This window comes from Pan troglodytes, chromosome 3 (genome assembly GCF_028858775.2).
Source record: "Pan troglodytes isolate AG18354 chromosome 3, NHGRI_mPanTro3-v2.0_pri, whole genome shotgun sequence".
Classification (NCBI taxonomy): Eukaryota; Metazoa; Chordata; class Mammalia; order Primates; family Hominidae; genus Pan; species Pan troglodytes.
The window spans coordinates 4,707,473-4,727,387 of record NC_072401.2 but is presented as its reverse complement, the minus strand read 5'-3'; the positions used below and the strand labels follow the sequence as shown (position 1 = coordinate 4,727,387).

The following is a 19,915-nucleotide window of genomic DNA, read 5'->3' as shown; positions in this document are numbered from 1 at the left end:
TCCTAGCTACTCGGAGGGCTGAGGCAGAAGAATCGTTCGAACCCGGGAGATAGAAGTTATAGTGAGCAAAGATCATGGACTGCACTCCAACCTGGGCTACACAGCAAAACCCCATCTCGAAAAAAAAAAATCAAAGGAAAAAATAAGAAACCAGGCTGGGTGCTGTGGCTCATGCTGTAATCCCAGCACTTTGGGAGGCCGAAGCGAGAGGATCACTTGAGCCCAGGAGTTCGAGACCAGCCTGGGCAACATAGGGATAACTCATTTCTGCCAAAAAAAAAAAAAAAAAAAAAAAATTAGCTGGGCATGGGGGTAAGCATCTGTGGTCCCAGCTGCTCAGGAGGCTGATTTGGGAGGATCACTTCAGCCTGGGAGTTTGAGGCTGAAGTGAGCCGAGATGGTGCCACTACACACCAGCCTGGGTGACAAAGCGAGGCCCTGTCTCAAAAAATCATCATCATCATACTGACACTGGTGAATCTATATTGAGGAACCCAGCCTGGACTATATTCATCTTTAGATCAAAGCAGTCAAAATTTTCTCTTTTTTTAATGAAGGAAGGGGTCCATGATGGCCAAAGCACCTCAGTCCCAAAAGGCCCTGCCTTCTTCCTTCTTACTGGAATCCCCAGGCAGCCAGGGGACATTCTCAGGTGCTTTGACATGGTTGAGCAGCCCTGCAGGGCTGTAGGGTCCCGCAGCGTCACCCTGGTGTTAACTCTTCCCAACACAGGCCGAGAACTGCTTAAGAGCCAGCCCCGCTAACTTTGCTAGGGAAGGCTTCTGGGAGGAGGTGTCCATGTCCCAAAGGAGGAGGAGCTTACCAGGGAGGAGGGAAATGGGAGTCCAGCAGGAAGAAGGGTTTGTGCCACGGGCCTGAAGCATCAAAAAACCCAGTGTCTATGACCAGTGTGGCTGCAGCATCGCACATCCTGCAGGAGAGGGAACATGAGCCCAGCGACAAAGATGCCTGTCTGCCACACCAAGACACTGGAAGCAGACAGGTCCCGGGTGTTTCAGGACCCCAGGAAGCAATTGCCACTTTGTGACAAACTAGCATTTCTCACAGCACAAGCAGTCATCTGAAGGACAGATGCCTACCACTGATATGCATGCATGTGTGTATTACAGCAGGGTCTACATTATCCCAAAATTTACATCACTTCTGTGCAGCTGGCAGTAAAAGCTCTAAAGCAGGGGCAATGGGATTATAGCTGCTGGGCAGGGATTTGTACTCATTGCTGTGCGTCCCACGGTGGCCCAAGGTGGCCCAGCCCCCACTGCTGTGGGTGTTAAGGGATAGTGCACTGGAGCAGCGGGTGCAGGGCTCCACCAGGTTTGTGTCATTAACCTCTTTGGCAGCTGTGTGAAACCACAAATCCTTAGAATGATGTTTTAAATGCATAAAACACAATACATACACTTGCAAGGAAAACTGATTATACTGAAATACTGGTATCGAAATATTACAAAAATATAAATTTGTGATATATATGCATTTATTAACACACTGAACAAGATCTGATACTGTGGCTTCAAAGGAACCATGAGCAATAAGCACTGTCCCAAGATCACATTGTCCCACAGCTGCAATGTGATATAAAAACACCTGGTATGCATTGGTGACAAAGTCACAAGTACTACTAATACCTCTGTGGTTTACTGCCTACATTAAAAAGTGAAGGAATTTGTACACTGAAAACTATAAAAAAATTTTGAAGGAAATTAAAGAGGATATAAATAAAAGGAAAGATACCCTGTGTTCACAGATTAAAAAACATATTATTATTAGGATGGGAACACTTTCCAAACTGTTCTACAGATTCAAAACCATCTCTGTCAACAACCCAAAAGTCTTTTTGTTTGTTTGTTTGCAGAAAATGGAAATTACAAGGGACCTTAAAGAGCCAAAACTGTTTTCAAAACCAGTCTTGAAAACAAAGAACAAATTGGAGGAGTTCTCAATTCTAAAACTTACTACAAAGCTACGATAATCAAAACAGAGTGGTACTAGCATAAGATGAGATATATAAATCCATCTAATACAATTGAGAGTCCAGAAACTAATCTATAAGTCCATGGTCAACTGATTTTCAATAAGGGGGCCAAGACCATTCATTCAATAAGGGAAGAACAGTCTCTTCAACAATGCTGTTAGGACCACATGCAAAAGAATGTGACCCTTACCTCATACCATATATAAAAACGAATTCAATTGGGTCAAATATCTAAATATAAAAGCTAAGCCTTAAAACTCTTAGAAGAAAACACAAGGGAAGAATCTTCATGTGATTTGGCAATGATGTCTTAGATCAGGGGTCCCGAACCCCTGGGCTGCAGACCAGTACCAGTCCATGGCCTGTTAGGAACTGGTCTGCACAGCAGGAGATGAGTGGCAGGTGAGCAAGCATTATTGCCTGAGCTCTGTCTCCTGTCAGATCAGTGGCAGCATTAGATTCTCATAGGAGCATGAACCCTATTGTGAACTGTGCATGCAAGTTATGTTCTCCTTATGAGAACCTAGGTTGTGTTCTCCTTATGAGAATCTAATGCCTGATGATCTAGTTTCATCCCAAAACCATCCCCTGCTCCCTGGTCAGTACAAAAACTGTCTTCCACAAAACCAGTCCCTGGTGCCAAAAAGGTTGGGGACCGCTATCTTAGATAGCTATGACACCAAAAATACAAGCAATAGAAGAAAAAATAAATGATACTTCACCAAAAATGTAAGATTTTGTTTATCAAAGAAACTAGCAAGAAAGTGAAAAAAGAACCTACAGAATGGTAGAAAATATTTACAAATCACATATCTTACAAGGGCTTAGTATCCAAAATATATAAGGAACTCTTACAACTCAACAACAAAAACACGGCTGGGTGAGGTGGCTCACACCTGTAATCCCAGCACTTTGGGAGCCCAAGGCAGGAGGATTGCTTGAGTCCAGGAGTTTGAGACCAGCCTGGGCAACATAGTGAAACCCCATCTCTACAAAAAATATGAAAATTAGCTGGGTGTGGTGGTGAATGCCTGTAGTCCCAGCTACTCCAGGGGCTGAGGTGGGAGGATCACTTGAGCCCAGGAGGTCGAGGCTGCAGTGAGCTGAGATCCCACCACTGCACTCCAGTCTGGGTGACAGAGTGAGACCCTGTCTCAAAAACAACAACAACAACAATAAAAACACAAACAAACTGATTAAAAAATGAGAAAGGACTTGAGTAGACATCTCTCTGAAGAAGAGATACAAATGGCCAACAAGTACATGAAAAGATGCAGGACATCATTAGCCATTAGGAAAATACAAATCAAAACCACAATGAGATACTACTTCATATCCACTAGGATGGCTATAATAAAATAAAATAAAATAAAAACAAGTGCTGGTGAGGATGTGGAGAAATTGAAACCATTGTGCATTGCTAATGGCAATGTAAAATGGTACAGCTCTGTGGAGAAGTTTGGTAACTCCACAATACGTTAAATATCAAATTACCACACAGCCCAGCAATTCTCCTCCTGGGCATATACCCCCAAAAATTCAACAGGTATTCAAACAAAAACCTGTAAATGAATGTTCACAGCAGCACTACCCACAACAGCCCAAATGTGGAAACAACCCAAATGTCTATCAACCAATGAATCAATAAACAAAATGTGGTCTATCGGTACAATGGAATATTACTCAGCCATGAAAAGGAATGAAGCAGTTTTAAGTGCTACAACGTAGCTGAGCTTTGAAATAGCATGCTAAGTGAAAGAGGCCAGATAGATGGTCACATCACATCTTACAAGATTCTATTTCTATGACATGTCTAGAATAGGTAAATCACAGGGACACAAAATAGATTTGTGGCTAACCAGGGGCTGGGGGGAGGGACATGGGAGTGACTGCTTAATGGGAATGGGGTCTCCTTTTGGGGTGATAAAAATGTGCTGGAACTAGCTTAGTGATGGTGGTTGGACAGCATGGTGAATGTATTAAATGGCACTGAATTTAATATGGCACTTACCTCAAAGTGGTAAGTTTTATATTTTGTATATTTTACCACAATTATTTAAAGAATGGGCCAAGCCGGGCGTGGTGGCTCACACCTGTAATCCCAGCACTTTGGGAGGCCGAGGCAGGTGGATCGTGAAGTCAGGAATTCAAGACCAGCCTGGCCAAGATAGTGAAACCCCATCTCTACTAAAAACACAAAAATGAGCCGGGCATGGTGGCAGGTGCCTGTAATCCCAGCTACTTAGGAGGCTGAGGCAGGAGAATCACTTGAACCTGGTGGGGTGGAGGTTGCAGTGAGCCGAGATCGTGCCACTGCACTCCAGCCTGGGTGACAGAGCAAGACTCCATCTCAAAAAAGAAAAAGAAAAAAATAAAGAATGGGCCAGAGGAGAGAGGCGGGAGGCTGAAGGTGTCGCACACTATTGTGGGGGTGCTGACAAGAGGCCATGAGCCCCAGTGGAAGGCAAGGGAGACCTGAAGAGTGTTTTCTGGAAAGAACAGCCGGGAACAGAGAAATACAAACAGGATCTGGGCCTCAGGGTGCGTTTATAACGAGTTGATAAGGAGGGAATGTGTGTCCTTGAGGCTTGGGGGTCCTGGGTGATGGCCGCCACCCAGCATCCTGGCCACTCACTGTGTCTCCTGTCACTCACAGAAGGGCCCCACCTGGGCCAGGAGTTACATGGTCACTCACGTGAAAGGCACTGGCCCGTGGCCTTGTTCTCGGAACGCTCACCGTCTGGACAGGGAAGCGTGAGCGGCCTCAGCACTGGCTGTGCTCCCGTCTGCCCTCTCAGGTGTGGGGCCACTGCCCAGCTCAGGGTCCGCAGGGGAGTTGCCCTGCACACCCCACTGGCATGGAGGACGGAGCACAGTGGGATTTGGTGTGTCACCCTCATCAGCTGGGTGACCTTGGGTCTGTTCCTTAACCTTTCTGGCCTTATTTCCCCCCCTACAAAATCAGGACAGCAGGGTCAACCATCAGAGACTAACAGTGAACGAGACAGTGCTCATGGCGCCCCAAGCCCAGGCATGCACCGGGTCGATGGCGCCAGGTCGACGGCGCTGGGTGGCTGCTGTTACTCTCCCCATCCTCCTACCCTCAGGCAGAGGGAGAAGGAAATGAGCATTTCTGCTGAGTAATTCAGTTTAAAAAAAAAAAAAAGGAAAAAACTTGGAAAAAGAAGATGAATCCCGACATCTTCAAGCGTTTACAGCACTAAATATTTTAGGTAACCCACACAAAAGTGAATACATACACACACACACACACACACACACACACACACACACAGATGACTGAACCCACGTGGTATCCGATCCAGCCGAAGCCCCCACACTACAGCTAGCCTGGGGAAGGTGGGCTCTGCAACCACAGCCCCAGGATCCTACAAGATGCTCGCATAGCTAAAGGTGAGGGGGCGTCCACACACACTTTCAGGGTCTCCAATACCACCCCCACGGGAAGAACCCCCACCCCCACTGCTGAATGCCAAGGAAACGGCATCACTGTTCATAAATATTTAAGAAATGCATCTTGAAACACACCAGGGGCTTACTGGAGAGTGTGGAAACAGATGGGCACGCAGGAAGCTCAAGGTCATTAGGGATGTGAAGAAAAGACACAAACCACCCACAGAGTCCTCTGCGACAGGATGCAGAGGGACATCCCCACCAGAGTCTGGACTGCCAACCAGGAGGACCACGCAGACTAACAAGGGCTCTCCTGCCAAGTCGCTCCCCAGCCCTGTGCTGGCGGTGAAAGGTGTTCCCGTGCAAAGCCGACTTTCAAATCTCTCAAGGCCCCAGGGTGATATGGTACCCGGTGAGGGTCAAGGCTGGACCACCCAAACCTGACCTCACATCACAGGCAAACAGGGTGTGGAGACCTCTCCAACGTCAGCAACCAGTCATCACCGGAACCACGAAGCACGAAGGGCTGGAGCGGGCCCTGAGGGAGCCTTCCTGTCACCTGCCTGATGACGGCCCCTAATGACAGTCTCCAGACCGGAAGGAGAACTGCAAGCAGCGGCCCCAGCAGCCCCGACCCGCCACTCTGCAGGCATCAGTGGGGAAGTGCAATTTCAAAAATGTTTAGGTTTGGTTAATTTGAGAAACATCTCAGCCAGTGTTTATTCTCAGCGTAAATATGCCTCCAGTTAATTTCCTTGACAAGAACCTCTTTGGAAGCCCAAGCCGCTGGCCGCCGCTGGGGGAGTCCTCCTGCCATCCTGTGTGGCGGAGTCTCTCAGAACCTTCTCCCAGTCAGCAGTTACCTAGCAACCAGCCTAGCAACCTCACAGCCAAGAGATTAATCCCCAAGTGACAATCAGAAAGCTGCATGCAAAAAGACACTCCGTTTCAAGGATGCCATCCAAACGCCTATAAAGATGAGGTGCCTCTGAGCTACACAAATTGGAGAGAGGAGGGGACAAACGATTTACCTGTCACTTCAAGATCGGAAAGGCGAGACTCCATTCCTGCAATTCACGCACGGAGATGAAAGAGCTAAGATGATGGCTGGGCCAGGGAGCTGCACAGAAGCTGTCCAGTCACTAGTGGGACGAGGAAGATGCTCTGTCCCAACCACAGCTTCGACTGGGCCCTGGCAGTGGGGTACACAAGCCAGGGAGGGTGAATCTCTATTCTGAACCCTCCATCATGCCCGTGTCTCCAGCATAGCCTGCTCCCCATATGCTCCCGTTTCAGAAAGAGAGACCCGCCCAGCCCTCAACCAGCTGCAGCTTCACACACGCCTCATTGTGTGCACGCGTTCAGGGATGCCAGAAATCTAACTGGGTAATAAAAAGCTGGGAGAACATTCCAGAAAGGTGGGCACCCTTAGCATTCCCAAAAGGCACCAGCCCTCCTCATCCTTCCCAGCTTGTGTGCTAGAATGCACCCCCATCGGAAAGGCTCGAAAACTCAGGACACATTAGGATCACCTGGAAAGCATTTGTCAAAAAGCATCTCCCTGCGGTTCAGGGTCCCTGAGTTAAAATCAAACTTCAGGTGATGCTGACTCAGGTGGCTCCAGAAACACCTGGGGAAGCAGCACTTTGGAGGCTGCCTCTCACATCCACCCCACAGCAAGCGGGCAGGGAGCTAGGTAAATCTCCTTCCCAGTTGAGAAGGGGCTCGGAGCAGACACAGAGAAGAGACGCCCTTAGAATGCAAGTTGTTCAGCTGCGAAAGTCCAGCCTGCAGGCTTCCTGGGCAAGCTAGTGGGCTGAAATATGCCACAGCAACAGGCTTCTAGAGCCGGCTGCCCAGCTCCTACTCTGCCTCTGCCACTCACTGACTGTGTGGTCTTGAGCAGGTCACCTGTCTGACTTGGTGAGAGCTGACGGGCATCACCTGTTAGAGGCTTACGCGTAAGCATGGCCCCGAGAGAGGCTTCAATCCAATGAGCTGCCAGCTGAACTTACTCAACAAGCAAGGACCCACGGGCAGACCCAGGAAATCTCGCCAAGTCCCCCATTCATGGGAGGCCAGCAGCACAATTAGTCATCCATTTACTTATCAAGCTGTTACTGTGTGTGCAAGAAGCGCCAGAGAGATGATATCAAGGAGCTCTTACCGTGGCTGGCATAGAGCGGCTGATGAGTAAGTTCTGTCTGCACAAAGAGTCCCTAAGCCTTCATTCTTGGCTGACATTCTTGGCTCAGGGGGTCTCCATGGCCTTGTTCCCCTCCTCGGGTCACCAGTTCAGGTCGAGGGGGCCTATGCTTGGAAGGGCCACACCAATGGACCTTGCCAGGACACCCAGTCACAGGTTTCACACCCAAAGAGAAGACAGCCCAACCCAGACCCTCAAAAGAGAGCACCTGGGGGAAGGGAGCGTGGAAGGGAGCACCTGGGGGAAGGGAGGACTCAGGAAGACACAAGAGAAAAAGAAGCTGTACACTGGGGAGGCTTCCAGGGTACCTGTGCCTGCCATGTCTCTGAAGGCCTTGGGGATGGGGAAGGAGGGCGCCACACATTCTGTGTGGCTCAAGGCAGCAGAGCAAGGGTTTTGAATCAACAAAGGAAAAGGATTTGAAGAAGTGGAATGGCTCAACAGCGATGGCGCCTGGGGTGAGTGCTCCCACACAAACCCACTTCTCCAAGAAACCAAGGACCTCTGGTGCCACAGCCAAGAGCAGGCTGCCAAGGCTCTCTGCCTCAGTTTCCCCTCTATGTAAAATGGAGCTATGAGGGCGCCTACCTCCTGAGGTGTTTATGAAGATTAAATGAGATAATATGAGCATTAGGAGTGTGAAGCAGAGTCTAGCTCATGGATCACTCCGTCACTGTTAGATGCCATTGCAGCCTGGCTACAAAAGGCACTGGAAACAGGACGGTGAGGTTTGTTGCAAATGAGAGGGACCCAGGAGGCTTCCTGGCAGAGGTGTGATCTGCACCTGCCCTGGGAGGAGATGGAAGGGATGGGGTCTGGGAAGCAGCGGGCGTCCCATGGGAGTGGGGAGGGATGTGGCGCAAGGTATGGTGGGAAGGCCTTGGCTTTGAAGCTAGAGAGTCACAGAGGGAGCACCCCAGCCACCCTGGGGCCACCTGGGACTCAACAGCCTTGCGTGTAAAGGGGCCAATGCCACCCCTCCAGGGCAGTTGTGAATCATAAAGGAGGAAAAGAAAACTAAGCAGAGGAACACACCCAGCAGACTTAGTCCAGTACAGTCATGTACTGAGCACCTACTGCATACATCGCCTTCTCAGACAGCCACAGGAGGTAGAGGCAGGGAGATGAGGCAGGGCTTCTGCTGCCAGCAGCCAGTCTACTGGGATGAGCATAATCACCCATGGTCTTCTGAGCCTTCAGGTTCTGGGCAACAGGGGCCAGGTAACCACAGAGTCCCAGCCAAGGCTGCCAAGGGCCCTGGTGGCAAATATGCATCACCCATTCCTTAGGCAAGAGACCTGGGGACCTGCTTCAGGTGGTCATGTGGGAAAAGTACAAATGAAGAACACCAGAGGTCAGGGACAGAGGCTGGCACATCATAGACACTCAACAGATGAAGGAATAGCTGTTCAAGTGCCGCACTGCGCCCTGCTCTGTGGGGACCTAAGACGCCGGGGCTGGGAAAGCAAAGGGCAAGTGGGGCCTGAGAAACCCAGACACACTCAGACATCACACAGCATTTAGCCATCAGGACAGAGGACACCGTGACCTTGAAATCAAGGCCACTCCTGCCTCAACCAGGGGCAGCAGCCAAACCCAGGGTACAAATGGGGCAGGACAGGTGAGTGGCAGCAGATAAGGCACACGCTAATCCCACTGGCCAGCGCAGAAGACAGGTATTGACCTCGGATCAATATGTCTTGGTCCTGGCCAAGAACCTCAAAAACGTACGATGGGCCGAGCCAGGAGCCACCAAAAGAGCCTCTCAGCACACATGACATCCTTACATACCAGCAGGGACAGACGCAGACTGCTCTGTGCCTCGACTTCCCCATCTGTAACACTGGTAATACAAATAGTACCTACTATTAGTAGGGAGCAGGCAGAGGGCTGCTGGGAGGATTTGCTGAGCTGACACAAGTAATTGCCCCACAGCAACACTCATGGGACCCGCTGGACCAGGCAGGCCCTGACAGGCAGTGTGTGGCAACGGGAAGGAGGAGGGACTGAAAGTCAGATTACGCCCTGGCTTCCCCAGTCACTCTGTGGTTTTGGCTTCATCTGTTAACCAGGGATGGCTCCCAGTCCCACCTTCTGTCATCCACAAGGTTGTCACAGAGATCCAATATGATGCCATACCCACAGGGGCTCTGGAAACTGCAGCGGGTGGGGGTGGGAGTCCCTGTGCCCCCAGCACAAGCAAACTGCTCACACTGCCAAGTGGAGGGTGACCAGAGAGCCAGACAGGACCACTCTGCAAGGCCTGGGGCCCACTGATGTCTCTCAATTCACCTCCTTGAATCTGGATGAGGCTACCGCTTTACTCTCTCTCTCTCGTTTCCCAAAGAATGAGTTTCCTGATCAATATCCCAACTTGTTCTTCAACCAACGTGGCCTCTGAAGGCAGCCAGGCTGGCAAGAAGGCTCCTCCCACCGAGACAGGCTGGAACCCTCCCGCTCTCAGCAGCACCCCTTCATCCCATCGGGATGTGGGGAAGGATGGAGGATACACACAGGCCCAAAGCCAGACCCCCTGCAGATCGGATCCTGGCTCTGCTGTGTAGAGCTGTGACCACTCTGTGCCTCAACCTTTCCATCTGTAAAATGGGTTATACCGATAGTACTGGTGTGCCAGGAGGGTTGCTCAGATGAGCTCACTAGGTAAAGGGCTGGGACCCCTTTCTGGCATGTGATCAGTGCTGTGCGTTATCTTTTTGTTATTGTCTGCTTCCTTCCTGGAACTGTTAAGTAAATATTGTAATGTTTGGTAAGTGATTTTTCATATGTTTATAATCTTTGCCTAAAAGACAGTTTGTGGGTGGGTTTTCCCTGTTATAAAAATAAGTAATATGTGATCATTTTGGAAGAGGAAAAGAAAAAAGAAATGTACAAAAAGCACAAGGACAACATCTTGGCAGGCAGCTACAAGCTACTGGGTGTGCACAGCTGGGATGAGCCCAGACAAACGGCGTCAAACCCTGGCCCTCCCTGCAGGGCATCCATGCAGCTCAGCAGACCCCTTCTGGGGGCAAAAGCAGCATCTCACCCAGCACAGGACCACTCACCTTAAACCTCTCGGTGACACCCTCCGTGATGCTGACGGTGAACTCAGCAATTTGGGGAGGACGTGCTTTCCCTTTCTTGCGGTCAGGTTCATACTCGGTCTTAGTTTTCACGACCACCTTATCCAGGAAACAGAGAAACAAAAGTCAGATGCATTCAGACATATCTGCCCAAAGAGGGTGGGTCTGGGAACTCCCATATTCAAAGTCACCATTTGCCGGGAAGAAATTCACAAGAACGAGAACAGCCACTACTTTTTGGAAATCTCCTCTGTGGCAGGACTTTCAGAGAAATGACCCATTCATAATCCTGATAGCAGTCCCAGGAGGGAAATATTATAACCGAGGGGCACAGAAGTTAAGCTCATTGGCCAAGGTCATGCGGTTTATAGGCGGCAGGGCGGGGATGCAGCCTGGCAGCTGACTCCTAACCCAGTGCTCCTTCCACCCACCAGAGCCAAAGCCTGGCTTGGCCCAGGAAGCTGGGAGGCTGCACCTGCCTTTGCACTGGCCTTGCTGTGCCACCATGGGCACAAGAAGAGGAGGTCTGAGGGTACTGCCCACAGCCCTCCAGGACTGGCTGGAGAAGCTGCCACCACCTTGTCTGGAAACAGATCCAGGATCAACCTCTTTGTCTCCACCCCCACATCCTCCTCTCCCCCTACCCCTGCCACAGCCCCCAAAGGGTCTCCCTGCTCTCATTCCCCTCCACCCCCTACTGTGAAGCAGAACGATGTTTGTCCAACCTGGAAACCAGCCCTTGCATCTGCCCTACACCCCAGCAGCTTCAGATGGACCCAAGAAGCCTCCCAGCCCTGGACACTCACAGCCCTGGCCTCAGCGGCGCTGCCTTCATCACTCACCACACCCGTTGCCAGGGACTGTTTACTTCTCTGTCCCACTGGACTGGGAGGTGTTCAAAAGCAGTGTCAAGGTGTTATAGGTCTCTAATCCCCAAACCCCACTCCCCAAGCCAGGTTCCAGGAGAGGCTGTTGCACTAGAGACAGCCAGCCACCTCCAAGCTCTTTCTCCTCCGAGGGACGAGTCCCCTTCATTGGGCAGTCCGTCACCTGCTCTCCATGATGGTGGGGCCCAGGACAGAACAAAGAGACCCCAGCAACTGGGGATGGTCAGCCCCAGGCGGGCAGCCAGAGGGCCTCTCATCCGGTGCTATGACCCCCAAAGCCAGCCTTGGGGAGAAAGAACAGCGGAGCCCATTCCAGGGTCACTGAAAAATGATCCCAAGAGCCATAAACCTTGTAACCACACTCTTGGCCTCCGACCCCAACTCCTTTTCCACCCAGTGCTCCTGCGGTGGAGAGGGAGGGGTGCCTGGCATGGGTTGGCCTGGGCACCCACCCCTGTGAGGCACTCTGCTTGAGCCAGTGGTTGGGTGTCACCCTGCCATCCTCAAACCCCGACTGGACCCAACTAGCCATGTGACCTTGAGCACGCAGGCCTAGACTGGCCAATGAATGGGAAATAAGGCTACTGCTGAGGATGAGGAAACCCATGGAAACCTCTCCCGTATGTGGGGGCCCCATCAATATTCTGTCGACCTGGATTCTATCCCCACCTGCCACTAACAGGCTAGGTGACCTTGGGCAATTCTCAAACTCTCCGTGCCTGCATTTCCACATCTGCAAAATGGGGGTAACATGGTAGTGACCTCATGGCATTATCAACACATTAAAAGAATTTAAACCTGTAAAACTGGCAGAATAGTTCCTGGTGCAGAATAAGTGTCTGGCAAATGTCAGGGGAGACCAGCCCTGACTCTGCTGCCAGCACTGTGACTGCTGTCACCGCTGCACCCCAGCACCTCAGCACTCCATACACGTTCTCAGAACAGATTCTCATTTATAACCCAACTGTGTCACCACCCCTCAGAAGCCATGTCACCACCCCTCAGAAGCCATGTCACCTGAAACAGGTGACATCGCCTCCCTGAACTCTGACTGTTAGCAACACGTTGCTGTTGCTCAGGTTAAGAGAGGTCTTACGTGAGAGACATCTGGCTCCAAGCACGGTGGAGTAAGAGGCACTGCCAGAAACTTTTGCATCCTGGAGGACTGTAACCTTCAGCCCAGTGACCTTGGGTATGTCCCATAAATGCTCTGAGGCTCAGTTTCCTCATTGTGACCTTAGAAGCCTTCTGGAAAATGATCCCAAGAGCCATAACCCTTGTACCCACACTCAGTCCCGGCTGGAAGTCCTGGATGGAAGGTCTGGCTGGACCTGAGAAGAGCATCCCTGCTGGCTGCCCCGCTTTGGACGCTTGCAGAGAGAGCAGACTCATCACCTTTCCGAGCTGCCTAGGCTACTCCTGGTCGACCTAATTAGTTGGTGAGGATTTCATACCTGCCTGAAACCCTCCTCCCTGTATAAACCAACCGTGCCAAATGGTTCTGGAATGGAACAGACTGAGGACAAGAGAGGAGGCTCAGGCCAAGTGAGGGGAATCACCTGATAGAGGTGCTGCCTCAGGACACGGAGTTCCTGGCACAGGCGCCACTGCTCCTCAGCCGAGCAGCTGGGGGCCCAGGCAGGAGGGGGTGTGGGGGCCTCGGGGCCAGGCCCTGCTAACTGGACGAGTCTGATGCCTAGACAGGGAGGGGTGGAGTGGAAGCTGAGGCCTCAGGCAGCCCTTCCCCTCCTGCAAAGCCTAGCCTGGACCATCAGTGGCCCAGAGTGGCACCACCGTGGCCTGGGGGGCACAGGTGTGGCCGGCTGATCCCCCTTTCTTGAACTGAAACCCCCGCTGCCAGCCTCTTCCCGGCTCCTGCCTCCCTCCCCAGACAACACACACAATAAAGCTGGGAGGACACCTTCACAGGGGTCAGGGCCCCCACCAGGACACCCCCACCCCACAACACCCACCCCGTCAGCAATCACCAACTTGCTGGAACGAAGACAGAGCCCTGGCTCAGAGCCCCTTCACCAGGGACTGAATGAGAAAATAAATAGAAAAGCATTTCCGGGAATTATTCGTGGCTGTGGTGGTTTGTAAGCGGCAGCAAGATGCTGAGAGTAGATGCTGTGTCTATGGTCTTAGATGTGAATTTTACAGTACAATTGCCTAGACATGCACAGATTTACATTTTTAAGTGTTAACTCTTGGAAATATTATTCTTAGCAAACAAACTACTTAATTGGATGCTACATTCAAAAAGAGGAGATTCTTTAAATTCAGCAGAAAACACTTTGGGGAAAGGTTGATGAATGGTTTTTCCCAGTGACACCAATACTGAGCGAGCCCGGGCACTTATTTGGAGATTTCACAAAAGGAACAAAGAGGAAGGAGACCCTGTGTGAGCGCGCACACTCTCCTGCACCTAGCGCCAGCCTGGCAGGGGCAGGCAGAAAGGGCGAGAACAATTCATCCCTGGGGAGGGGCCATCTGACCAAGGAGAACGCTCCCCCGCCTCGGTGGGGCAAGTCGGGCTGAACTGCCACACCCGGGAAGGTACAGGGGCAGCCTCGCCCGCCCCTAGGCTCACCCCCGATCCAGAGCCCCTGGGGCCACGGGGCAAGGGAGGAGCAGGGCAGCTGCGGGGCCAGGGCCCTCTCGGATGAGGCTCCCAGGAAAAACGCGAAGGAATCTTGCCCCACCGCGTTCCACTGTCAGGACGAGAATATCATCTAAGGCAGGGCTCCCCTCCCCCGCCCAGCATCCCGCGATCCAGAATCCCGCGCGGGTACACTGTCCTCGCCGCGCTCCCTCCGGCCTCCCGAGCCCGCCCCCACTTCGCGTACCCAGCGCACGCGGCGCGTTTCTTTTGTTGCGCCCGCCGTGCGAGATTTGGGGGTGCACACCCGGCAACGTGGAGGGGCGTGGGGGGGCTTACCTTATCCGGGGGCGGGAACTGCAGCTGATTGACATCGAGGGGCGTCATCAGGGGAATGGTGTCGAAGCCATCCTCCAGCAGCGGCTGCTTGGTGCCCTTCTCTGCGAAATTGTTCCCCAACTTCACCATCGTTCCGGGAGCTCCGAGGCTGCAGCCTGCGGCGGGAGGGCCGGGGGGAGTCACCACAAGCAAGACCCGGGACGGGGCGGGGGGGAAGTGGGCACCCACACCCACCGGCGTCCCGGCGTCCGCGAGCTCCCCGGCCCCGCTTCGTCTCGGGGAGGGGTCGCGGGGACGCGGTGGTCACGGCCCGATGCGGGGGTCGGGTGGTGCTGTGTATTTCTAGACCCTCATCTCGCAGGACCCAAGCGCCGGGCGCAAGGGCGCACCGCGGCCAGGGAAGGGGGCGCCGCCCCTGCCCAGCACCTCCAGACCCGGTCCCCGGTCCTGGGGCCGCCGCACCCGGGCGACCCGCTGTTCACAGCCCCGTCCCGCGTACTCCGGGAGATGGGCATCCCCCGGGCACTGCTCCTGGGCGGGCACGGTCTGGCCTCGGCAAGCCCAGGCGCGGCCGGCCGCACTCACCCACGCCCGGCTCCGGCAGGTCAGCTCAGCGCTCCGAGCTCCGCGTCTCCTGCTCCTGCTCGCAGCAATGGCGGAGGCGGCGCCGCGCGCGGACCGGGGAAGGGGAGCGAACGATTGGGCTCCACGGCCGCTCCCTCCTCCTCGCGCCGCCGCCTCCCTTCCTGCCTCTCCCGGGGGCTGGGTGCGCGCGGGTGGGTGCGCGCGTGTGGCCGCGCCTCCGCCTTGACGCAGCGCCCGCCCGGCCGCACAAAGGAGTGCGGGGCTGGGCGGGAGCCTCCCCTGGGACCACGCGCCCGCCCTGAGCCGGGGGAGGGAACAGGGGAGCGGGAGAGGACGCGCCCCCAGGGGGTCTCGGAGCGGCGGAGGGCGCCCGGAGCGGGAGGGCTGCGGGCTGCGCCACCCCGGGCGGCGGCCTGGGCGCGAGGCGCTTAGAAAGGAGAAAGGGGAGGCGGGGACCGTAGGGACAGAGCGACCCCCAGGGGTGCGGGGAGGTGCAGAGAGGGTCCCCGCCCGCAGCGCGCCGCGCTCACCTGGGGGTCCTGAGGACGTTCAAGGGTTTGGGGGGATGGGTCCAGGAGGCGCTGGGTGGTGGCGGAGACCAGAGCAGGGCGCTCCTTAGTGCTGGGTTGGGGAGGGGGCGACCAAAAGAGGGCGCGTCCGCGTATAAAGGGGGCGCGGCCCGAAAAGGAGGAGGAGGTTTTCGGTGGTGCGGGAGGCAGAGTAGCGCTCTCCCAGGGCTGGGGTGTGGGCGCCCAGGGTGAGGCTGCCCCTGGCAGCGGGAGGGAAGTCGTTCTAGGCAAAGAGCGCTCAGTGCGCCGCGCGGAGGGAGGCGGAAAGGTTCCTCCGCTCTGGTTGGCAGAGAAGGCGGAGGTCCCACTGCAGCCGCCGCCCGAGCATCCTGGGCACAGAGGAGGGGCCGCTGGGACGATGCCCGGACGCAGAGAGAAGGGGGGTGGTTCTAGCCTGACCTGCGCCCCCAAACCCCGAGCTCAGCCGCTGTCGCGGCTTCCCAGAGAGGGTCCTGTTTGCAGACCTCCAACCCGTCCTGCCTGCAGGACTCACGGATGAAAGACTATGGGGTGTGGGGGCGAGGCCGAAATGGGAGTGGAGCCCGCGCGGAAGGAGGCCGGCTGCGGGGATCGGTGCCTCCTGGGCACCTGGGCCAGGAGCTGGGCCCTGTCAGGCGCTGGACGAGGAGGAGGCATCACCCAAATTCGATACTTTTTCACACCCTTTCCGGGGACTTCCCCGCGGCACTACGGAGGGTCCGGGGCGTTTTCCATCAGCCGTCTGAGAATCCTGGGAATAAGCCCAGAGCACAGGAGCAGCCACCGCCTTGAGCCCCAGGCACAGCCTGGGAACTTGCCGCGGGTGCCCTGATTTCAAAATCCCCAGGAGGGCTAGCCGTCTTTGACAGGTGACCTAGTGGGCCTCTCGTAACTCGCCCCGACTCTCCAGCCAGGGTCTAAGTGTGCCTTTGACCACAGGCCAGCCTGGTCTGAACCCAGGCTCCTGGCAGAGGCACCCCGCCCCCAACCCAGGGAAAGCGGGTGTCAGACTCTGGCCCCTGCCACGGGCCTCAGGGACCCACAGAACCCACCTTTTTGGCACTTTGATGCCTCCCTGAAGCAGGTGAAGAAGAGAAGATTTCTCTTGCTCCACTTCAGAAATCTGCCCAGGCATCTGCCATGAGAGTGACCCACTGGTCAGGAGAAACCCTTTGGGCTTAAGCAAGGAAATGGCTTTCCCGCCCCCCCCCCCTCCCCCCCCGTCTCAGGCTGAAGCATTTAACAGAACCCAACACACACACGCGCGCACCCACCCACCCACCCACACACACACACTTGGTCAGAATTCCACACCAGGAGGAACAAAGTGGAGGCCCTGCCCCTCCCTTAAAGACTCTGTCAACTGAGGAGAACAGAAAGGCAAGCAGGACCTAGGTTGTCCCAGAGATGGACGGTGAACAATCATGTTTCTCTGCTAGCTGGCCTTTTGTGCTGTCTTGGGTCTTGACTGGTGCTGGTCGTTGGGACTGTTTCATCCTGTGCTTTTCTTCCTCTGCTGATTGTATCTGGGCCCTGTGAAGGGCATGGACAATGCAAAATGCATGAGACACAGCGCCACCCGCAGGGAGCTACGGACAAGGGCAAGCCTTTGCTGGGAGCAGTGGCCCTGTGGGAGAGTGGCCTCTGCCTCTTGCCAGGAGGGAGGACATCCAGAGACTGTGGGTAAAGACTGTGGATAAAGCGTCCTACAGGTGGGCCTGAGAGAGGTGCGTGCAGAGGGGAAGGCATTCCAGGTAGGAGAACAGAACGTGTTAAGACAGTATATGAGCTTCCTGCCACTGTTGGAACAAATTTGGCTTAAAACAATAGAAACCTGTTCTCTCCTGGCTTTGGAGGCCAGAAGTCTAAAGTCTAGGTCCCAGCAGGGCCTCACTCCCTCTACAAGCCACAGAGAAGAACCTGTTCTTTCCCCCTCCAGCTTCCAGTGGCTCCAGACATTCTTTGACTGTGGCTGCATCACTCCAATCTCTGCCTTCATGTCACTCCAGTCATATTGCCTCCTCCTCTTCTCTGTGTCTCTTATAAGGACACTCATCATAGGATTTAGGGCCTGCTGGGATAATCCAGGATAAGGTCTCCCTCTCAAAATCCTTAACTTAATCCTATCTTTGCCGTATAAGATAATGTTCACTCGTTTACTATGTAAGGTAAATCAGGTTCCTGGGGTTAGCATGTGGACATATCTTTTAAGGGTCGCCATTCAGCTCACTACAGGCATTAAGCTTGCAAGGGTGTGGTGATTTGGAGAACCCAAGTCATTCACCGAGGGAGGCAGAAATTAGGTTGAAGAAGCCACAGCCACCAAAATGGGGATGGCTGAGGCTGCAATGGTGGTTGCAGGTCAAACAGATGTCAGGTATTTTCACAACATACAAAAAGGGAAAATCAATGGGATGCGATCTCCCCCTGGACCAGTTTCATCCCAGCACCAACAATTTAAAATCCAAGTGCCACAGAAGATTGTTGACACATACTCAGTTTTTCTAAATGACTCTTTTTTTTTTTTTTTTTTTTTTTTTTGAGACGGAGTCTTGCTCCGTCGCCAGGCTGGAGTGCAGTGCCGTGATCTCAGCTTACTGCAACCTCCGCCTCCCTGGTGCAAGTGATTCTCCTGGCTTCCTGAGTAGCTGGGATTACAGGCACGTGCCACCACTCCCAGCTAATTTTTGTATTTTTAGTAGAGACGGAGTTTCACCATATTGGTAAGGATGGTCCTGATCTCCTGACCTCGTGATCCACCTGCTTCAGCCTCCCAAAGTGTTGGAATTACAGGCGTGAGCCACTGCACCTGGCCCTAAATGACTCTTTTAGGAATACTTCCAGGGTTGCTGATCTCAGGCACAGACCCATCACTGCCTGTACGATTGTAACTCCTACCCTGCTCCCTCTCCTCAGGGCAGCCAGGCGCTGCTCTCTAATGACCCTGGTACTTCCAGGTCCAAGCGTTTTAGCAACTTCCCTTGTCCCACTGGTTGAAGTCCAGACTGTCACAGCAAGAGACAATGTGACACAGTGGCTAAGCCGTGGCCCGATTTTGAATCCTGTCTCTCTCTTCCTAGCAGTGTGACTTCAGGCAAGCTGCTTAACCTTTCTATGCTTCAGTTTCCCCATCTATAAATGGAGATAATGATACCTCCATCAGAGCAGTGTTGTGAGAATCAAATGAGCTATTCTTATTTTTTTAAGTGCCTGTTTTAGGTATTACTATTGCTTTGACCTCTAATTCTGTACTCCTGTGGTCTCTATTCTTAGCAGCCGGTGCTGGAGCCAGGGCGAGGTGATAGACACTTTTCCTGGTTACGTGACAAGTGTTCAGAGTGACTAAGGTGACTCTTCCCCTAGAGGCCTCATGAGCCTCTTTGCAGGTCACAGAAGTCAAATGATGAGTCCACAGCCACAGGCTTCCCTGCAGAGCTGGGATGGGTTGCAGGCTCTAGTCAGGCCTCCCACAGCCAGCCAGATATCCAGGATGGATGACGTCCTGCTGGGAGGGGGTGGCCACCCAGTGCTGTCAGCCTATGGAGGTTCAGTGGCAGGTGATCAGCAGAGGTTCTGCTCTGTTTTTCTGCAGCCTGGCCACGTCGATCCAGCGATGCTTCATCCAAATGTCTTGTTTTTAGATTGAGATGTAATTCACATGCCACAGATATCACCAGTTTAAAGTATACGCTTAACTGGTTTTAGTATATTTACAAGGTTGTACAATCATCACCACTAATTTCAGAACATTTTCATCACCCCGTAAAGAAACCTGTGTCCCACAGCAGTCACTCCCTGCACACATCCTCATCTCTGATGGTTTTAAGTTTCTTGGGTCCACTTCTCAATCCACGGGACCAGCCGGCACACTGGGATCAGCCGGCACACTGGGATCAGCCGGCACGCTGGGATCAGCCGGCACACTGACACAGAATCGGGAGAGACATTAGGCTCTGGATCTTTCTGCAAATGGGACAATCCATTTGCAATGTGAAGAATCAGCCCACCTGGGTGAAGTCATCCCTGTTTCTCCTTAAACCCTGTCCTGTAGCCAAATTCTCCATTCCCCCAAGTGCCTGCCTCCAGGCCTTTGCAAATGCTGCTTCTCTTGCCTAGATTGCCTTCCCCACTCCTCATCCATTTTGCAAACTGCTCCTCATCCTCCAAAGCCCAGATCCAATATTGCCTCCTCTTTGAAGCTTGGCCTTTCTTTATGGTCCTCTCTCCCGGAGTCTGGGTATTTACATTTCTATAT

At 53.4% G+C, this 19,915-nt stretch overlaps 1 protein-coding gene across 3 annotated transcripts in view; it reads right to left on the bottom strand.

The window, feature by feature from the left end:
• NSG1 (neuronal vesicle trafficking associated 1) overlaps positions 1–15,917 on the bottom strand; it is a 32,448-nt gene extending 16,531 nt beyond the window's left edge. The window contains exons 1-4 of one of the 3 annotated variants that reach the window (XM_009447298.5): positions 15,643–15,910; positions 15,113–15,167; positions 14,528–14,682; positions 10,682–10,798 (exon numbers count right to left, since the gene is read on the bottom strand). In XM_009447298.5, the coding sequence (XP_009445573.1) occupies positions 10,682–10,798; positions 14,528–14,656 (246 nt within the window). In that variant the 5' untranslated portion in view covers positions 14,657–14,682; positions 15,113–15,167; positions 15,643–15,910. Of the gene's footprint in view, positions 1–10,681; positions 10,799–14,527; positions 14,683–15,112; positions 15,312–15,642 lie in introns of those variants that run through there. The other 2 variants (XM_001154850.7, XM_009447297.5) reach the window with 2 other exon arrangements.
• Between the last annotated feature and the right edge of the window lie 3,998 nt (positions 15,918–19,915).